Source organism: Orycteropus afer, unplaced genomic scaffold (assembly GCF_000298275.1).
Source record: "Orycteropus afer afer isolate SDZICR_OR568_19922 unplaced genomic scaffold, OryAfe1.0 scaffold00134, whole genome shotgun sequence".
Classification (NCBI taxonomy): Eukaryota; Metazoa; Chordata; class Mammalia; order Tubulidentata; family Orycteropodidae; genus Orycteropus; species Orycteropus afer.
Genome location: NW_006921721.1, coordinates 2,737,294 through 2,759,168, shown reverse-complemented (window position 1 = coordinate 2,759,168; position 21,875 = coordinate 2,737,294). Strand labels below are relative to the sequence as shown.

Sequence of the window (21,875 nt, the reverse complement as noted above, 5' to 3'; positions counted from 1 at the left end):
TCTAATTTCCTCAGAAAAGGTTACATCTAATGCAGAGAAGGGACTATATGGAGAGCACTCACTTTGGGCCCAATATTTCCATTTGGCCTAATCTGCAAACAATATTACTTCCTCAGCCATTTCTGGTTTATGTATAAATGTGCTAAATTATATAATTCTGGTCTCTGTTTCAAAAATTTCCAGAATGCATGTGTTACTAAGGGTATTAATTTAACATCTGTCCTTTATTTAGCAGCATATATGGCATATCTGACTGCTATTAATAAACCCACTGCCAGTGAGTCAATTCTGACTCATAGTGACCTCCATTGGGTTTCGAAGGCTGTAAACCTCTACAAAAGTAGATCTCCTCATGTTCCTCCTGCAGAGCATCTGGGGTGGTTTGAACCTCTGACCTTCTGGTTAGCAGCCAGATGTCTTACCCACTTGTCACCAGAGCTCCTTTAATAGGACACCTGTTTTGAGCTGTCTTTCCATTAGACTGATGTTTAGATGTTCTAGGCAACCACATAGGCAAAGCTGTGGGAAACACATCTGAGAGGGAAATGACATGTTCTGAGAGTGATGCTGCTGTTGTTGTTAGGTGCTGTTGAGTCAGCTCTGACTCATAGCAACCCTGTGTACAACAGAACGAAACACTCCCCAGTCCTGCACCAGCCTCACAATCCCAGCTGTACCTGAGCCCATCGTTGCAGTCGCTGTGTCAATCCATCTCATTGAGAGCCTTCCTCTTTTTTTTACTTACCCTCCACTTTAAACCAAAAACCAAACCAAACTCATTGCCATTGAGTCAGGTGCAACTCATAGTGACCCCTCCTTGGGTTTCTGAGGCAGTATCACTATGGAAATAGCTTGCCCAATCTTCCTTCCAAGGAGTGGCTGGTGGGTTTGAACTGCCAGCCTTCTGATTAGCAGTTAAATGCCTTAGGCACTACACCACCACAGCTCCCCTCCATTTTACCAAGCATGATATCCTTCTCCAGGAAATGGTCCCTTCTGATTAGGGATTAGGTGAGGCAAAAGTCTGGCCATTCTCACTTCTAAGGAACATTCTGGCTGCACTTCTTCCAGGACAGATTTGTTAGTTCTTCTGGCAGTCCATGGTACTTTCAGCATTCTTCACCAACTCCACAACTCAAAAGCATCAACTCTTCTTTGGTCTACCTTATTCATTATCCAGCTTTCACATGCATATGAGGTGATTGAAAACACCTTGGGTTAAGCACACCTTAGTCCTCAAAGAGACATCTTTGCTCTTTAGCACTTTAAAGAGGTCTGTTGCAGCAGGTTTCTTCAGGAGTTCTGGTAGCATAGTGCCTAAAGCATTTGACTGCTAACCAGGAGGTTGGTGGGTTTGAACCACCAACCACTCCTCAGAAGGAAGGTTGGGCAATCTACTTCTGTAGGGATACTGCCTCGGAAACCCAAGGAGGGGTCACTATGAATTGGATCTGACTTGATGGCAGTGCATTGCATTTTGTTTTGTAATATGTCTTCTGATTTCTTGACTGTAGCTTCCATTGGTGTTGATTGTAGAACTAAGTAATATGAAATATTTGACATCTTCAGTCTTTTCTCCATTTATCATGATGCTGCTTACGGGGAGTGATAATGAGAGATAAAACTGCAATAAAAGCAACTTGAACTCTCTCATGCAGCTGGAGGCATTTTTAAGCATCCTCCATGACTGGATTTGAATGACCACTCTGGAGGTGTGTAGGGAGTCCCCAGGTGGCACAAATAGTTAAGTGCTCGGCTGCTAACCAAAAGATTAGAAGCTCAAATCCACGCACAGGTGCCTTGGAAGAAAGATCTGGAGATCTACTTCCAAAAAAGCAAGTCATTGAAAACCCCATGGAGCACAGCTCTACTTTGACACACACAAGGCACCATGAGTCAGAGTCCACTTGACAGCAGCTGGCTTTGGTTTTTGGTTTAGCTTGCTGTGGCACATTGTTTTCGACTGCTTTGCTATGCTGCCTCCTTAGGGAGATAACACAGCTGGCGATGTGATCAGCACATTTCTCTCTCACTCCTCTTGCTTTCCTACACTTCCTTCATTCTCCAAAGATCTAAAATCATTACTTTTATGACATCTCAATTGTTAGTTATTTCTCAAGAACAATCTGTAAATGGTTTAGCTTTTGGCTGAGATCACTTGTCAGCTATCTGTTGTTGTTGTTGTTATTTGCCATTGAGTCGCCCCGACTCATAGCGACCCCTCCTTGGGTTTCTGAGGCAGTATCACTACGGAAGTAGGATTGCCCAACCTTCCTTCCAAGGAGTGGCTGGTGGGTTTGAACCGCCAGCCTTCTGGTTAGCAGTCAAGTGCCTTAGGCACTATGCTACCAGAGCTCCTTGTCAGCTATCTAGAGACTGCTTATCTCAATTGAGCAACACAACCACCAACAAAAAGCCAAACTCCTTGCCTGTTGAATTAATTCCAATTCATAGCAACCCCATGTGTTACAGACTAGAACTGCTCTGTAGGACTTTTCTTGGCTATAATCTTGATGGAAGCCATTATAGAAAAAGGAAATGACACTAAAATTCACTTCAAAAAGGGACAACAGTATAGAGTTCACAGCCTTTCTTCTGATGAGCCACTGGATAAGTTTGAACTGGCAACCCTTGGGGTACCAGCCACTCAGAAGCCTTTTGAAACAAAATACATGCTAAGGATCATGCTCTTTATTTGAGGGAGAGTTCTTCAAGTCTGCATTGAAAGTCTGTTTATTTTTATTTAAAACAAATGTTTTTGAATAAAGACAAATGTGTTCACCTGGTTCTCAAGCCCATTACTGACCATTAGAATAGATTTGGAAGATGGATAAAGAACACTAGCACATCTAACGGCTGGTGTCCTGACACATCAAGAGATCACTAACAGCCTGTCAATTAAGGAGCTCTGGTGGTGTAGTGGGTAAGGCATTTGGCTGTTAACCAAAAGGTCAGTGGTTCAAACCCAGTAACCCTTCCAAAGAAGAAAGATCAGGCAGGCTGCTTCCATAAAGATTTACAGCCTTGGGAACCTAATGGGGGTAGCTATGAGCCAGAATTGACTTAACGGCAGTGGGTTTGGTTTCTGTGGTTATGGGAAGAGATAGAAAAATTAAACAAATACAAAATTTATAAAAGCAAACAAAAGCACGTCCTAAATATTTCCCAGGGTTTTATTATACATAACAATACAGTGACAGATATTGAGTATATTGATGTTGAGTCACTGATAAAAGTGTTAGGCATGTGTACTGTGTTTAAGAATGCAAGAAAGGTGTTGTTCTGGTTACCTACTGCCGCTCTGACAAGAATATACCACAAATGGGGTGCTTGAACAGACAGGAGTTTATTCTCTTACAGTTCAGGAGGCTAGAAGTCCGAGTTCAAAGTGCTAGCCTCTAGGGGCTGAGTGAAAGCCTCTCGACCTTGGGTTTCAGCTCTGCCTCCTGCTCCCAGCCCATTGGAGCTAGAAGCTTTTCTTCACTCAGCTGCTGGGTGCTGAGGCTGACAAGCCCAAGGTTGACAAGTAAAAAGGCACAGTGCCAATGTTACCAAACCACATGGCAGGCCATAAATTCAATTCCATTGAAAGTCCCAAGGTCAGCAGAGCATGGCAGGCTGCTGAACAACGACACGGCTACATGCAGGGTTCAAGCTTGGGTGCCATAAGCTAGACACCATTTCCAAAGCTGTTTCTTATATACGGGAAGCAGACCACATACCCAAAGCAGCTACTCAGATGCTCCAATAGATTCCACCATGGAGTTAATTACCAATCTCACCATAAGGAATAACTACACTCAGCTGTCCAGCCACCATAAACTTAACTACCACAATTGTATATGTTTTAGATAATTTTTACATGATTTAAAAAAAAAAAGTGGTTAAAATCTAACCAAAACCAAGCCAAACCTATTGACATTGAGTTGATTATGACCCATGGACACCCCATGTGTGTCAGAGTAGAATGGTGCTCCAGAGGATTTTCAATGGCTCATTTTCCAGAAGCAAGTGCCAGGCCTTCCTTCCATGGCACAGATGGATAGGTTTGAACTACTAACCTAATGTTTAGTAGCTGAGAGAAAACCACTCAGGGATCTTAACTCACTAACACTTGTGTAAAGTTGCCTGGTGAAGTTACCTTTTGGTGATATACTCTCTTTTGCCTTTCCCTCTGTGATGGAAAGGCCAGATGATTTGGATGGAGTCCATGCGGTGCATGATATACATGTGCTCACCGAAGCTTCGCAGCCTGCAGGAGCTGGAGGAGCGCAAGATGCACCTTTCTGACATCGCGCCCCATGACACCACTAGGGATCTCATCCTCCTGAACCAGCAGAGGCTGGCTGAGATTGAGCTGTCCAATCAGCTGGAGAGGAAGAAGGAAGAGCTACGGGTCCTCTCCAAGCACCTGGCCATAGAGAAGAAGAAAACAGAGACCTTGCTTTATGCCATGCTGCCTGAACACGTGGCCAACCAGCTAAAGGAGGGCAAAAAGGTCGCTGCAGGTATGACAGCCATTTCCTTCCCTGGGTCCTCTGAGCAGGAGGCAGTGGTCTTTAGTGGTTAGGGACACAGGCTTTGAAGCCAGGGAGATCTGAGTTTGAATTCTGACTTTGTTACTTGTTAGTTATATGACCTTGGGCTAACTGCCTGACCTATTTAGCTTCAGTTTTCCTCTCTCTAAACTGAGAATATAAAAATAATACAGTAGTTATATATGGATAAAATTAAAATATCCATCAACTGAATGCACATGTATTAGGTTCTTTAAGGATTTAAAGGAGCCCTCGTTGTGCAATAGTTCAGAACTCTGCTGCTAACCAAAAGCTTGGCAGTTTGAACCCACCAGCTGGTCTGTGGGAGAAAAGACATGGCAATTCACCCCTGTACAGATTGTTATTTTTGTTGTTAGGCTATATAGTTAGTTTGGACTCATAGTGATTCCATGTATAACAGAACAAAACACTGCCCAGTCCTGCACCATCCTCACAATCATTGCTATGTTTGGGCCCATTGTTGCAGATTACAGGTTTGGAAACCCTATGGGGCAGTTCTGCTTTGTCCCATATTGTCACTATGAGTCAGAATCAACTTGATGGAACACCAACAACTAAGGATTTAAGGCTGGTCTCACTGCTCAGTAACCATGAAAAGGGCCCTTAGCTATGACTGGAGATGATATACTCACATATTAGCTAAATGACAGGGTGGCCGTGAGGTCCATTCTGGGAGAGCAAACTGCTTCTGGAGGGAGAGATGGCATGTGCACTCTGAACTCACCAGGGTGTGTTTGGCAGTAGTCTTACACAGTGAAGGCCTGTGTGAAGAGTGTAGCACTTAAGTGGGTCTTGATGCTGAATTTCAGCAAGTGAAGAATGGAAAGACATTCTAGATGGAGGGAATAGCAAGAGCAAAGGCAAGGCATTATAAAAATAACTATCACAGTTCATTGCCCTAGAACACAGGGATGCATGGAAAAGTTGTGTCTGATGAGCTGGGTAGATAGGCAGAAGGTCAGGGGATATATGGAGGAATCTCAAGTAGCATGGAGAAGGAAATTGCCTTTTATTATGTAGACAGTGGGAATTCATTGAAGACTTTTTTCCCTTGCAATGGAAGTGACAAGATTGGCTCTATAAATATAATCCTGGCTACAATGTAGGGAACACATTAGAATGAGGCAGATAGAAAGCCCAGTTGAGTGAGGGTAGAGTCCTGCACTAAGGCAGCCTGAGTATGAGTCAGCAAGAGTCATAACTAATAAGATGGGGAAGGCAGGAGGGAGGAGTCAGAGATGACTCTGAAGGTCCCAGGGTGAAAGCAGAAAGAAGAGTGGGCTTGACAGAGGATGGTAAGGTCCAGTCATAACTATTATATTTGAGATGCCTGCAGGATACCCTATTGTCTTAGTTGTCTAGTGCTACTGTAACAAAAATACCACAAGTGAGTGGATTTAAAGAACAGAAATTTATTTTTTTCACAATTCTGGAGATTAAAATTCCAAATTAGGGCCTTGGCTGTGTCAATTCCTTCCTCATGGGTAGGTAGTCTCATACATTCCTTTGTTCCTTGGCTTGTAGATGATCCTCACATGGTGCCTGTCTTCCCCTATGTGTGTCTACTCTGCACTTTTATAATGCAGAAGTGATTAGGTTTAGAACTCACCCTATTTGGGTGTGATCTAATTAACAAAGAAAACACTATTTCCAAATAGGATGACATCCACAGGTATGTTTTGGGGAACACAATTCAATCTATAATACCTACATAGCATGACCAACAGGTAGTTAGGGATCATGGGAGGGGCTCAGGAAAGTTCTAGGATGGATCTGGGTATTATTGCTATGTGGAAGATGGTTTAATGATAGATTCTATGAATAATGGATAAGATCATTAAGGATGATGTGACATGAAAAGAGAAGAGGATTAGGGAATATCTCTTTTTAAGAAGGAAGAAAACCCAGTGCAAGATATAAAACAAGGAAATCAGAAAGGTAGGAGGAATATTAAAGGAGAATGGTAAGCCAAAAGCCAAAAGGAAGAGAAAGTTACAAGAGAGATCATTACCAGGGATATAAATAATAACTTTGAGCTGTACTCCAGGACTCATCCATTCATTTATTCCACAAGTGTTTATGGAGCATCTACTATGTGCCAGACACTGCTCTATATGCTGGGAATACAGTAGAGATCAAAATAGAGAAGGTCTTGGGATTCATGGAGCTTCCTTCCATTCCAATGGGAGAGATCAACAATAACTAAATCAATAATTAGATTTTTTTTTTTTTTTAATATGCCACATAAGTCTTATGTAGTGGTGTTGTTGGGAAACTCAGTCTAAGAAGATAGAGACTGTAGAGGCTATTATTTTCCATAGGGTGATCAGCACAGTTTTCACCAAGGTGGTTATACTTGAAAAATAACAGGCAGAGCCATGTGGACATCTGAGAAAAGAGCATGTTGGGGAGAGGAAACAGCAGTCACAAAGGCCTTAAGGCAGGAGGCACATAATATGAATGGAAGTGACATGAATGGAAATGACATGATTAGTTTTCCAAATATGATTTTGACTACAGTGTAGAGAACTCATTAGAATGAGGCAGAGTACCCATTACACATTCAGGAGTCCAGCACTAGAGCAGCCTGAGTAGGAATCAGCAGGAGTCATCACTGATAAGACCAGGAAGGAAAGAGGATGGAATCAGTGATGACTCTGAAGGTTCCAGCATGGAACCAGAAAGAAGAGCAAACTTGAGGAGAGGATGATAAAGTGAGATTAGAACTGTACTTTTCAGATGCCGATGGAGAACACCAAGGAGGCCAGTGTGGCTGGAGGAGAGTGAGTGAGAGGGAGAGTGTCAGGACAGGGTCAAGGACAGTAGGACCACATTTCATAGGCCTTGTAGGCCATGATAAGGATTTTGTATTTTAAGCATGATGGAAGTTGTGAAGGGTTTCAGATAGAGGAGTGTGTGGGGGTACCTGGGATATGACTTACAGAGTATCTGGCTGCTACGTAGAAATGATGAGGCAATGGTGGTTCGATGGTAGAATCCCCTCCTTCCATGCTGGAATCCTGGGTTCAATTCCCAGCCAATGAACCCTGTGTGTAACTACCACCTGTCTGTCAACAGAGGCTTGTGTGTTGTTGTGATGCTGAACAGATTTCAGGGGACTTTCCAGATTAAAATGGACTGGGAAGAAAGACCTGCCAATCTATTTCTGAAAAATTAATCAGTGAAAATCCTATGGATCGCCATGACCTGATCCCTAACCAGTCATGGGGAAGGTGCAGGACTGGCAGTGTTTCATTTCATTTTGCATGGGGTGCCCATAAGTTGGAGGCCAACTCTGTAGTAGCTGACAAGAACTACAAAAGTGTAAGCAGGGGGAAAGTTAGGAGGACATGTTAAATTTGAGGATATGGTAGCCTCCCAGCCATGCAAATATAGGGGACCTCCAGCACACCATGGTGACCAGTCTCTACAAGCCCTGACCCTCCATCTCCTACAGTTCAGTTTCTGCCTTGGCCCTTCTGCTGAGTTGCCTCTGAGCCAGTGCCTGCTCCAATCCACTTATGTCATGTCGTACTGTGATTATTTGCTTACTCTTCTATTTCCTTTGCTAAACTAATTCTCCAACTCCTTCAGGGCCTCTGTCTATCCTTGTATGTGCTTCTCCTAGCAGGATGATTGGACTTGGTAGATGTCTGTTGAATGAATGGTGAATAGCATTGAGCTCCTTTTCCATGATGACCAGGAAAGTTTTGTTTCCAAAGGGCAGCTGAATCCAGAATTCATGGAATTATTTTTCTGATTCTTTGCCTGTTGCTGATACTTAGTTTCTGTTTCAGGAGAATTTAAAACCTGCACAATTCTTTTCAGTGATGTGGTGACCTTCACTAATATCTGTGCTGCCTGTGAACCTATTCACATAGTGAATATGCTGAACTCCATGTACTCCAAGTTTGACAGGTTAACCAGCGTCCACGGTGTCTACAAAGTAAGTGTTGTGTATGGTGTGGTGAACTTCAGTGTGCTCAGCTATGACAGGCACTTAAATAGAAGTCTTCCTTTGCCTCTGTCTTCACTGGTCTGGGATTTGCCGAGTGTATTTGTCAGGGTTCTCCAGATAAACAAAACCCATATACCCTGTCTGTCCGTCTATCTAAATATGTATCTATGTGTCTATCTATGTATCTATTTATCTATGTGTCTATCTATGTATCTATGTATCTATCATCTATCTATCCTATGAGAAAGAGAGAGAGAACAGAGTCCTTGGGTTGTACAGACTATGTATTTGGCTTCTAACTGAAAGGTTGTGATTTAAATTCACCCAGAGGCTCCTCAGAAGAAAGCCTTGGTGATCTACTTACAAAAATTTGGCCACTGACAAGACAATCCTATGGGGCACGGTTCTACTCTGACATTCATGGGGTCACCGTGGGTCCGAATTGACTCTATGGCAATGGAGTGTATATATATATATATATACACACACATACACACACACACACGGGGACATATATATATATATATATATACACGCACACACATTGGAGCTCTAGTAGCGTAGTGCCTAAGGCACTTGACTGCTAACCAGAAGGCTGGCAGTTCAAACCACCAGCCACTCCTCAGAAGGAAGGTTGGGCAATCTACTTCCGGAGTGATACCATCTCAGAAACCCAAGGAGGGGTCTCTATGAGTCGGGTCCAACTCGACAGCACATAACAACAACAACATAACACATACACACACACACAGATTTATTCTGAGGAATTGGTTCATGCAGTTGCAGAGAGAGGCTGGCAAATCCAAAAATCTGTAGGCCAGGCATCAGGCTGGAAACTCTGGCAGGATTTCTATGCTCCAGTCTTGAGGCAGAATTCCTTCTCTCCAAGAAATGTCAGTTTTTGCTCTCCAACTGATTGGATGAAACCCACCCACATCATCAAGGGTAATAACCTTTACTTAGAGTCAACTGATTGTAAATGTTAATCATATCTACAAATTACCCTCATAGCAACACCTAGACTAGTGTTTGACCAAACAACAGGGCACCAGAGCTTAGCCCAGCTGATACATGAAATTTACCATCACAGGTGTGGATGGGAGTAAGGTGAGGCTGAAAGGTTAAAAGGGAATTGGAGATATTTTAGGAATTTTAGATTTTGGGAATCCTTTAACTGTATCTATTGCTAAGACATTGCTCTGGAGCCTTTGAGTGGAAAACACTATTTTCCCCAGAAAATAGTTCTCCCACTCCTTCAGTTAAGCAGAAAGTTTAATCTAAATAATGTATTATTTCATCTGTAACATCATATGGCTACCCTAGGAGTATCATCTTCTCTGGGATTTGTTTCTAACAAAAGCTGAAGGAAGGGCCATTTGGCTCGTTCATGGTTATTTCCAGAGTTATTTTCCTTCTCACCTCCTCCCTCACACTCCTCATACCTAGCAAAGACTCACAAATATTAATATGGTCTTTTTGTCCATATGGGAAATGACAAAAATATTTAGATATATGTTTAGTGCATTAAGGAAACTCTCTGACTACCCATTTTTCCTTACAGGTGGAAACAATAGGAGATGCTTATATGGTGGTAGGGGGTGTACCAGTGCCTATTGGAAGCCATGCTCAAAGAGTGGCTAATTTTGCATTGGGGATGAGAATTTCTGCAAGAGAGGTGATGAATCCTGTGACTGGAGAACCTATCCAGGTAGAGAGCAACTGAGTACTTTGCTTAATATCAAACATCTCACATAAAAAAGGAGAATTCCATTTATTAGTCTGCTCAGATGGTTTAATGTTAAGTAATTCAAATGGGCAGTTTGTCCCAACTCTTCTTTTGTCTTGCATATGTTCCCAAGTAACAGAGATATTGCACAAAGGGTTAGAGGTTCAAGTCCATCCAGAGGTACCATGGAAGAAAGGCCTGACAATCTACTTCCAAAAAAATCACCCACTGAAAACGCTATGGAGCACATCTCTGTTCTGACACACATGGGGTCATCATGAGTCAGAATCAACCTGACAGCAGCTGGTTGAACAAAGATATTAGTAAGGATATACTTTCCGAATGTCTCTCAAACTTCAGAAGAGTCTTGTAGAGGTCCTGAAATTCATGTGACTTCCTGCAAGCTTCCTTTGTCCATCACTCAGGACAGTGCAAAGTCTCTCTCCTCTTTTACCTTGTAGGGCTCAAATCTCCTTGGAAGCCACATTATTTATATAATCCCTGTTGGGTTTTTCTGTTGTTGTTGTTCAAGCATTTCAACAAGTGGCTCAAGTGTACTGAACAGCCAGCTTTTCCCGCTTAGTGAAATTGGGTATCCATCCTGCCGTCTGACAAGTTCAGAACTCAGGCCGAGGTGTGAAACTGCCTGCAGCCAGCAAGCCAGACATTGGGGTGCCATAATATATTCAGAATAGCCTTCCTTCCCCCACAGGCCATTAGCCCAGACATCTGTTGCCTTTCTCACAGGAAGCTGCTCTTCTAAATATGGAAGTTTGTTCACACTGTAAAACTTGGACAGTTTGGAGATGAGAAGCAGGTGTCCTCTTCTGGGATCCTGCATAACAGAAACCAACCACCCTGAGATGGCTTAGAGCAGTGTCTCTTTGCCTTTTTATATCTAGACCCCCTCCTGTGCTTCATGTCAGTCAAAAATTCAAAATAATTACCTGACAAAATATAAATAAAACCAATTATAAGATGGAATATGATTTTCCAAATTATAATTCCCTTCCAAGAGATTCTGAATATGTGCCATCTCATCCTCATGACAGTGATTTAGAAGCTGAGAAATAGTGCAAATCCTAGCTATAGTGCCTACTGCAGTATTGTAGGTGAAAGCTGGCTTTAGGTAATCGAAAGAACAAAGTGCCCACAAAGCTTAACTAAAAAAAAAAAAAAAAAAAAATCAGGATGAGACAGTGGTGGTTCAGAGGTGGACTCTTTGCCTTCTGTGTGGGAGCCCAAGGTTCGATTCTGGCCATTGCATCTCAAGCATGACAATGTACCTGTCAGTGGAGGTTTGTGATGCTAGATGCTGAACTGGTTTCAGCAGAACTGCCAGACAAACACGGACTAGGATGAAAGACCTGGCTCTCTACTTCAGAAAAGCAGCCAGTGGGGAGGAGGGAGGAGGAATTAGGATGGGAAGTAATGAGGTGATAGAAATGAGAAAGTCAGATGAATGTTCTCTTAAAAGACTCTAATATAAGCCAAGAAGAAAAAAATGAATTGAAAATATATGGTTATGTAAATAGAAACCACTTGTCTGTCAGTTTGTCATTCTGTGGGGGCTTGCATGTTGCTGTGAGGATGGAGGCTGTGCCACCAGTGTTTCAAATACCAGCAGGGTCACTCATGGTGGACAGGTTTCAGCGGAGCTTACAGACTATCTTTGAAGACTTGTAAGAAAAAAGAGGCCACCCACTTCTCAGAGAATTAGCAAGTGAAAACCTTATGAATAACTGAAACACTGTCTGATATATTACTGGAAAATTTTATGAATAGCCCTGAAACATTGTCTGACATAGTGCTGGAAGATGAGCCCCTCAGGTTGGATGACACTCAAAATATGACTGGGGAAGAGCTGTCTCCTCAAAGTAAAGTCAACTTTAATGATGTGGATGGAATAAAACTTTCAGGACCTCCATTTGCTGATGTGGCACAACTCAAAATGGGAAGAAATGGCTGCTAACATCCATTAATAACTGGAACATGGAATGTACGAAGTATGAATCTAGGAAAATTGGAAGTTGGCAGAAATGAAATGAAACATGTGAAGACTGATATCCAGAGTAAAAAATCTACTCTTTTACTATTTTTGTGCATTAGCAATGTACATCTGGCAGTAATGAATGCCAAGTTGGGAGACAAAAGTAACGTTGGCTGTGATGGTTAAGGTTATATGTCAACTAGACTTGGCCATGATTCTCAATGGTTTGGCAGTTATGTAAGGATACAGTTTGGTAATTATGTAATGATGTGATTTGCCAGTTATGTAATAATGTAGTCATCTTCCATTTTGTGATCTGATGTGGTCATCCTCCATTTTTACACAATGCTGATTTTCACATAACAATCTGGTCTTCAGAGCTTAACCATGTCGATAAGTCAGGGCTGGGTATATTTGTGTCTATTTCTGTATTTTTTATATATGAAATCACTCCATGTAATAAGAGCAAGACTGAAATCCACCCACTGAAGAAGACTCCATCAAAAAGGGTGGGGAAAGGAGCATAACTACAAAGATGAAAATAATGCTACACTACTAAGAATGAAAATAAACAACCACAGAGGTTAACAATGCTAAGATAAAAATAAGAACATACCCAGAGTGTAAGCACAAGAAAGGAGCCCTGGAAGCACAGTGGTTAAAGTGCTCACCTGCTATTCAAAAGGTCAACAGTTCAAACCCACGAGCCACTCCCAGGAGAAAGATATGGCAGCCTGCTTCAGTAAATATTACAGTCTTGCAAACCCTATGGGGCAGTTCTACTCTGTTGTATAGGGTCACTATGAGTTGGAGTCAGCACCATGGCAGTGGGTTTTGTTTAGTTTTTAAGCACATGAAAGTGCACATTAACCATCAGGGAAATGCAAATTAAAACCACAGTGAGTTATCATTTCATACCCACTAGAAGATCATACAGTGGGTATGAAATGATAACTCAAATGGGAGCTCTGGTAGGGTAGTTCCTAAGGCACTTGGCTGCTTACCAGAAGGCTGGTGGTTCAAACCCACCAGTCACTTCTGGGAAGGAAGATGGGCCAATCTACTTCCGTAGTGATACTGACTTGGAAACGCAAGGAGGGGTTGCTATGAGTCGGGTCCGACTTGATGGTACATAAGAACAACAACAGAAGAACAAATAGTGGTGAGACTGCAGAGCAACTGTGTCATATTGCTGATACGAATGTAAAATGGTATACTATCTTTGGAAAATTATTGGGGAGTAATTCATTTTTTGGTAATATTAAATATATATCTCCCTTGTGGCCCAGAAACTCTACTTCTAGGTATTTATCTAAGAGAAATGAAAATACATGTCCACAGAAAAATCTATACAAGAATGTTCATAGAAGCCTTATTTATAATAGCTCTGAACTGGGGATAACTTGAATGTTCATGAAGAGGAGAATGGCTAAAGAGATCATGGTGTGTTCTTACAATAGCATACTATTCAACAATAAAAGAATGAACTATTTGATACATGTAACCATACAGATGAACCTCAAATGAAGCTGGACACAAAACAGTATATACTATATAATTCTTTTTATGGGACACTCTAGAACAGGTAAATTAATCTTTGGTGAAAGAAATAAGAAAATGGTTACCTTTCAAGGTAGGGATGGAGTTCAACTGGAAAGGCATACACAATTTGGGGACTTAATGGGATTGTTCTATATTTTATTTTGGATGGTGGTTACAGAGATACATGAACTCCTCAGAACTCATGGAGCTAAACACTTAAGGTCTGTGTTAATTTCAGGTAAATCATATGTCAATTTACACATAAGACAAAAATATTGTTGTTGTTGAAGGTCTGTGTTAATTTCAGGTAAATCATATGTCAATTTACACATAAGACAAAAATATTGTTGTTGTTGAAGGTCTGTGTTAATTTCAGGTAAATCATATGTCAATTTAAACATAAGACAAAAATATTAGATGGCCTGTTTTCAGTGAAGTTCTCTCGGTACAGATCAGAGTGGGGATCCATACTGGACCTGTCTTAGCAGGTGTCGTGGGGGACAAAATGCCACGGTACTGCTTGTTTGGTGATACTGTGAACACAGCTTCTAGGATGGAAAGTCATGGACTTCCCAACAAAGTGCACCTAAGCCCCACCACCTACAGGTACCATGCATTTATCCATGCTTCCCTTTGTCTTTCTCTCTCCTCCCTTCCTCCCTCCAGAGCTTACAGAGTACCCACTCAAACAGGATAAAAAGCAGCCACAGGGAGAGGATAGTGGAGGAAACCCATGTGTTTTTCTTCCATTACCACACTGTCAGCAGACATTGTGTCAATCAATAAATACTTGATGAGCCTCTAAGATAATTTTTGCTTTCAAGGAGCATATGGGCTAGTTCAGGAATTGGCAAATGATAACCCATGGGCCAAATCCAGCCTGCTGCTTGTGTTTGTAAATAAAGTTTTATTGGCACACAGCCATACTTTTCTGTTTGCAGATTTCTATGTCTGATTCCATAATACAATGGCAGTGTTGAGTAATTGTAAAAGAAATCATATTGCCCTCGAAGGCTAAAATATTTACTATCTGGCTTTTCAAAAAAAGTTTCTGGCCCTTGGTTTAGTGGAAGAAGAATATTCATAGATAATTATTTTTAAAGTGTGATTAATACAATGGTAAAGTTATGCATAAAACAGTTCTTGCTTGAACACTTACTATAGGCTATATTCAGTTCTAAATTTTTTGCACTGTTTAATTTTTATTGCAACAACTCTATGAAGGTAGATTCTATTATGATCTCTATTTATCATCTCTTTATGAGATGAAAGTCTCATAATTTTCTGTAAATCTTACCTTAATTTAAACATAAAAGCTAGAGTATTAGATGGTCTCTGATATAAGAGTAGGATTTAGCCAAGGACGAGTTACTGCAAACAGTTAAGGTACTAGGCTGCTAATCGAAAGGTTGGTTGTTCTAGTCAACCCACAGGAGCCTCAGGAAAAGTCTGGGTGATCTCCTTATGAAAAATCGGCAATTGAATACCCTGTATGTGGAGCACAGTCCTACTCTGGCATTCGTGGGGTTGCCATGTGTCAGAGTTGACTCAATGGCAACTATTTTTTTTTTTTTTAAATGAGAGCTCAGGGGAAGTGTGACCAACTCATCCATGACAGGCTTTGTGAAAAAGGAGATTCCTGCACTGAATCTTGAACAGTGAATCCAAAGTTGGATTTAGCCAAGAATGAGATATTGGGAGTGAAAAACAAGCAGCACAGATGGGTGTAGAATATGTGGCAAGAACTACAAACAATTGAGCTTTGCTGGAGTGGAAAATATGACTCAGGAAGTGGTGAGAGAGCTGTGTGTGCTACACTGAAGGGTGAGGCTTCATACTGTAGGTGAGGAAAAGCCCCCAGGAGTGTGAAGCTGGACACAAAGACAGGGCTAGAGTCCTATTTTACACCCATTACTCCCAAGACCCTGAGGAGGACAGATAGAAGGGCAACAAATTGTAAAGACAAGATCTGTTAGGAGTTTATTCTAATCTAGAACATTGGAGGTGGGAATATAGGGGAAAGGAAAATCAGCAAATCATGATAATTGCGAGAAATGAGGGTGAGAAAGAGGGAGAGGCCTCAGACATCCTCGGGTCTCCATCCTGGCTGTTTGGATGCCTGAATGGTAGTATCTCTAACTGAGACAGGAAAAATAAGAGGAATAGCCACTTCATAGGGGCAGATAATGAGTTCACTTTTGGACAAGTTGTATTGCAAGCTCTGAAGCATCTAGGTAGAGACAACATTAGATGGATCATTGAACTTTAGAGATATAGACTAAGAATAAACAATGTAAAACCAGGATCAGATACCAACAAGTTGGCTCTGACTCATGGTGAGCTCATGCATGTTGGAGTAGAATTGTGCTCCGTTGAGTTTTCAGTGTCTGACATTTTTTGATTCTTTGTTGGGTCATTATTAATAGTCATTGTTGTTTTCATCTCATAAAGACTTCATGTGACAGAGTAGAACTGCTCCATAGGTCTTTTTTTTTTCTTTTCTTTTCTTTTTTTTTAAACTTTTATTGTGATTTGGGTGAAATTTTACAAAGCAGATTTGTTTTACATTCAACAGTTCATACACATTTTGTTTTGTGACACTGATTATAATCCCTGCAGTATATATAATGGCTCTCTTCTCGTTTCCTCCCTTTGATTACCCTGTGTCCTTCTTGCCTCTGTATTCCTGCCTCCCTAACTTTCACCCTGTGCAAATGCTGCCCTTCTGCTGTCCCTTGGTTGATTGTTCTGAGGAGTACATCTCCCTAGCATGGTTGTTCAGCTTGTGGGCATGCCTGTCTATTGTTTGCCTGAAAGTTAGGGAGTGAGTTCAGCTCTAGGCCTGAAGGGTGACTCAGGGCCATAGTCTCAGGGTTTCACCAGTCTTTATCCAACCAGTAAACCTGGTCTCTTTTTTATGTTTTTTTTTTAATTTTTTCCACATTTTTTATCCCACTCTTTACAGGATCTCCAATTTTGATTCCTTTCTGAGTGGCTGACAGTAGTAGCCAGACACCATCTAGTTCTTCTGGTTTCAGGGTCATGTAGGCTGAGGTTCAAGTGACTGACATTTTTGAAGTAAATATCTGGGACTCTTTTTTTCTTCCAAGACACCTCTGGGTGGGCTCAAACCAACAACCTTTTGGTTAGCAGCCAGGTACATTAGCCATTTGTACCACCCAGGAACTCCAAACAACATATGGGTGATAAGTAAAGCCATGAACATTGGTGAGATCACCTGGGGAAGTATTCAGAGCGGGAAGAACAGTGGAAGAGAATGGAATCTTGGGAAGTATCAGCACTGTGTGGTGGGTAGAAAAAGAGCCCATATAAGAGCAGAGGAAGAAAGAGAAAAGAACTGGGAGAGTTCAGGGTGAGAAGCACCCTTGTGGATGGTTTTATAGAGGTGGAATTGAACAAAAATCTCAGATATGCTAGCAAGGACTGAAAAAATATTCTGGTTTTGGGACATTACCAAAAGTGGTTGTAGTAGCATGGTGGGGATAGTCACTGGGAAGGAAAAGAGTTTGTTCATAAGGAATTAAAACAAGAGATAGTCAAGGGAGAAGTTGCTTTCTACTGTTTAAGATGGAAGAAACCTGAATGTACTAGCAGGCTAAGGGGAAGATGCAAGTGGAGAAGGAGCTGAAGATAAGAGAGGGAGGTGGTGGCTAATGGAGCAGGGCCCATAGGAGGGGTGGGTCAGGAGCAAGGATGAGCACCTTTGAACAAGGAGAAGGACACTTCATTCTCTGAGAAAGAGTGAATGTGGTCAGTGAAGTAAGATGTTGTAGAATTGCACCTATAGTGATTGCAGTGTTGTAGGTAATGGGGTCATGAAGCAGAAGGCAAAGTCAGCAGCTTGAGAGTGAAGGAGCAGGTGTCAGATGAGTGGGTAGGGGGAGGGTGCTGAGGAGAGTGCCAAAGCTGGTGAAGGAAGAGTGAAGGCTTGATGGAGTCCTGAGGCCCAGCTGAAGCAGATAACCCTGAATTTGAGACATTGCTAGTGGGTACGTTCTGTGATATTTCACCAGTATCACTCAGCTGCCAGTATGGTGAATAAATACATAAACCAAAAAAGCATTTGTAATTATTCCATAGCTTGGTTGCTTTTCATAATACTCTCCCTATATTCTTCAATTCCTTCAGTTCCCAGCCAGAAATCATGGTGGAGAAAGTTTAGGTAGTTAGGATGAGAATGATGACAACCATAGGATACATTGGGTATTTGGTGGAAGATGGACAGAAGAGTAGAGATATCCAAGGAACTTTCTGTTTCAGAGCCATGTGGTGAGGTGCACACACAGGACTTGATGGCATAGTGTGTAGAGATAAGGAGGTATGTATGATGTGTTGGAGGGAGGAAAAGTGGTGGTTGGGGTACACAGTTGGATGGGGTCTCCTGTATCTTGCATTGCCTTTGGCATCTCATTCACAGTATGAGATGTTCATGCCTCCCTCTTCTACTCTGTGCCTCTTTGCCCTAAGCAGGCCCTAGATGATGAAGTCCTATCTCTTCCCCTATTGTGTGCCCTGCGTTCCAGAATTCTCCTCTCTCATCACCCTTTGCCTTGTTGTCCAAAGTTTGATATCTAGTGCATTTTTTCTATGTGCAGAGCCCTGGAAAATCAAGAGTTTGAAATAACTGAAAGGGGCGAAATCGAAGTGAAAGGTAAAGGGAAAATGACCACATACTTTCTGATCCAGAACTTGAAGGCCACAGAGGATGAGATCATGGGGAGACCTAAAATCCCTTTGGGACACAAGGGTAAGCAAAAAAGAGAAGCCACATCATTAATGTTGAATGTGTGTGTGTGTGTGTATAACGCAATGCACTGCTGTCAAGTCGGACCCAACTCGTAGAGACCTGTCCTTGAGTTTCCGAGGCGGTATCACTACAGAAGTAGATTGCCCAACCTTCCTTCTGAGGAGTGGCTGGTGGATTTGAACCTTCTGGTTAGCAGTCAAATAAATGCCTTAGGCACTAGGCCACCAGAGCTCATATGTATACATATGTATATACACACACACACACACACACACATACTTTATATATATATATATATAAAGAGCTCTGGTGGCCTAGTACCTAAGGCATTTGACTGCTAACCAGAAGGCTGGAGGTTCAAACCCACCAGCCACTCCTCAGAAGGAAGACTGAGCAATCTACTTCCATAGTGATACTGCCTCAGAAACCCAAGGAGGGGTCACTATGAGTCAGGTCCAGCTCAACGGCACTGAGTAAGTGTATGAGTGGATATGTGTGTGTGTGTGTGTGTGTGTCTGTGTGTCTGTGTTTGTGTACACTTTTTATTGTTATTTGGATTTTTTTTTTTTTTATTAACAATATCTGATGTGTTTGGTGTGGTTCACGGGTTTACAGGGTCAGCACAAGTGTTATCTCCTTTGATTAAAAAACAGCAACCAGTTGCCATTGAGTCAACTCCAATTCATGGTAACCTCATGAGTGTTAGAGTAGAACTGCTCTCCACAGGACTTTCAGTGGATGATTTTTTCAAAAGTAAATTGCCAGGCCTTGTTTCCCAGGTGCCTCTGAAGTGACTCAAGCCTCCAGCCTTTTAGTTAGCTACTGAGTGCACTAAATGTTTGCATCACCTACAGACTCTCCATTTGCTTAAAACTACTAAGAATTGGCTTGACCATTTTGCCTTGAATACTCTTATTTCTATATTGTATATTATGATGTTCCAGATTTTTAGATATTGAGTTAGGCTGATGGACCAGACTAAATGGTCCCAGATGGGCTCATTTTTGAGGTTCTTCTCTGTTCAAGAAAGAAGCTTTCTCCATCAACTCTACTGCCTCAGGGGAATGATTTCAGAACGGGCTTTCCTCACACACTGGACCTTCCGTGTTCTTCATTATTTACTGGCTTCCAAAAGTGAGTTGACCTGTTGTCAGCTTCTACTCGTGGTGCTCCCATGTGTGTCAGAGTAGAATTACATACTACAAGAATTTCAGTGACCGATTTTTTTTGGCCAGAGGACAACATTCACTATTCATTTTGCTCCAGGAATCACCAGAAGGTGGAAACTTAGGGTAAAATGACCCAGTGCTTAGCTGGACCTTGGTCCTCAAAAAAAGAAGCTGAACTCCAGCCCCAGAGCCTCCATCAGCTACAAGGCCCATCCACCCACTTGCTCAGGGCCCCTTAACTACCTTCCTGATCAAGTGGGAAATGCTGACCAGAAGGGGAAACCCAGTAGCAAGAGGCAAAGCATTTTGAACTTCTGATGCACACTGGAGGAGATCCATTTGTTCTGACAGGGCTAAACTGTAGCCACTCCAGGAGTGTACAGAGGAAATTCTGCGGGTCCAGAGGTTCCTCCTTACACAGGCATATGTGTAGGAAGTGTCTTTGGGACATATGTATTATAGCTACTATTTTTTAAAATGGCACTCTAGCACACAAAATAGGTGTTTGAAGAACCTTTTTAAAGTTGTTTCCACAATGCTTTCATTTTGATATCTCTCCTAGTATCCCAGTGAGCTATGATTGTTTTTGGCTACATTTTACTGATGGAGACACTGAGATAGAAAAATACAAATAAAAAGCTAGAAATAATGTTGGGAAATAAAAACTAAGAGCCAACCTAATTAGAGTTTTTAGGCCCTGAATTTCTTTGGGTGCCCACCAACTAGCATCATCCCCCTACTTCCAACACATCCCACACAGCATTGCAGGGTCGCTAGTTTCCTCAGAAGAGAGGAGTAACCAAAAAAATTTTTTTTTCTTTTCTTTGTTGTCAGAAATGAACAAAGTAAAGAGAGCAGAGGGTGTTAGGCCATATGGTTGAGAATGAGAGGAAGGCAGGGCTGGAGACACTGGCACAAGGACAGGGCAGAGTCATCTCAGAAGATGTGCCTAACCTAAATCCCACAACTTTCTCTCCCTTTTACCCTGCAGGTAGTCCCTAAACTTTCCAGTTTGAGAAAAACTATTCTAGAACATGGCCTGGGGCCGTAGAATCTAATGCACTTTCAGTTCTGAGCTGGGGGAAAAAAAAATGAAAACAGTATAGATTAAATAAAAGTACCTCTATTAGAAGATCTCAACCAAGGCGAAGGGATAGGTTCCCCAAAACCCTGAACAGTGCTTCTGTGCAAATTAGGACAAGATGACCTGTGGGGAGCTGGTAGCCCCCAGCATCATTAATAATAGAGGAAAGGTATCTCTTACTTTGGGCTGATGCCAGCCCCAACCTGATCCCTTACCAGGTGCCTCTGTTTGGTGAAACTTTCCAACCCTGTATGTGGCCCCACAGAGGGAGGGCCCTGGGTCCCTTTTCTGTACATGAGAGGGACTTGTTTCCTGTTTTTACAACTCTCCCTCGCTTGCTTCTTCCCATCAGGCCATGGATTTCCTGCTGGGAGCCTCAGCTCTCAGGAGCTAGGAGTTTTAGTCTCATTGTGCCTGCCTCTCAGAGACCTGCCCCTCCCATCTCCCCCCTGGAGCACAGGGCTGGGGACTCCAGTAGGCACAGGAAGGCCAGGGACTCTCAGGGAGCCCCCATCCTGGTACTTCTAAAGTGCTATGAGAAGGTGAACCTATCACCTGGAACAGCCTTTAACTAGATTAATTTAACAAAACTAAAAGCAAACTGAGTGCTGTAGAATCGAATCCGACTCATAGCGACCCCTCCTTGGGTTTCCGAGGTGGTATCTCTATGGAAGTAGGTTGCCCAGCCTTCCTTCTGAGGAGTGGCTGGTGGGTTTGAACCTCCAGCCTTCTGGCTAGCAGTCAAATGCCTTAGGCACAAGGAATTTTCTCTGGGGCCATTGTTACTCACCCACCCAATCTGCACCTCTCAAAGGCAATGACAGAGGAGGAAAGGTAAAGAATCACTATTAGATACCTTGGAGTCCCTAAGTGGCATAAATGGTTAAGCACACTACTGCTAACCAAAAGTTTGGTGATTTGAACCCTCAGAGGTGCCTCAGAGGAAAGGTCTGACAATCTGTTTCCAGAAAGGCACAGCCTTGAAAACCCCTATGGAGCACATTTCTCCTCCGTAACACATGGGGTTGCCGTGAGTCAGAATGGACTTGAGAACAACTGGTTATGTTTTTTTTTTTTTT

General features: G+C 42.2%; 1 protein-coding gene across 1 annotated transcript in view; it reads left to right on the top strand.

The window, feature by feature from the left end:
- Positions 1-21,875, top strand: part of LOC103200695 (guanylate cyclase soluble subunit beta-2-like) — a 119,928-nt gene that overhangs the window by 73,636 nt on the left and 24,417 nt on the right. Inside the window, exons 9-13 of the mRNA XM_007945246.2 lie at positions 4,188-4,508; positions 8,357-8,505; positions 10,079-10,225; positions 14,227-14,381; positions 18,392-18,543. Of these exons, the coding sequence (XP_007943437.1) occupies positions 4,188-4,508; positions 8,357-8,505; positions 10,079-10,225; positions 14,227-14,381; positions 18,392-18,543 (924 nt within the window). The remainder of the gene's footprint in view (positions 1-4,187; positions 4,509-8,356; positions 8,506-10,078; positions 10,226-14,226; positions 14,382-18,391; positions 18,544-21,875) is intronic.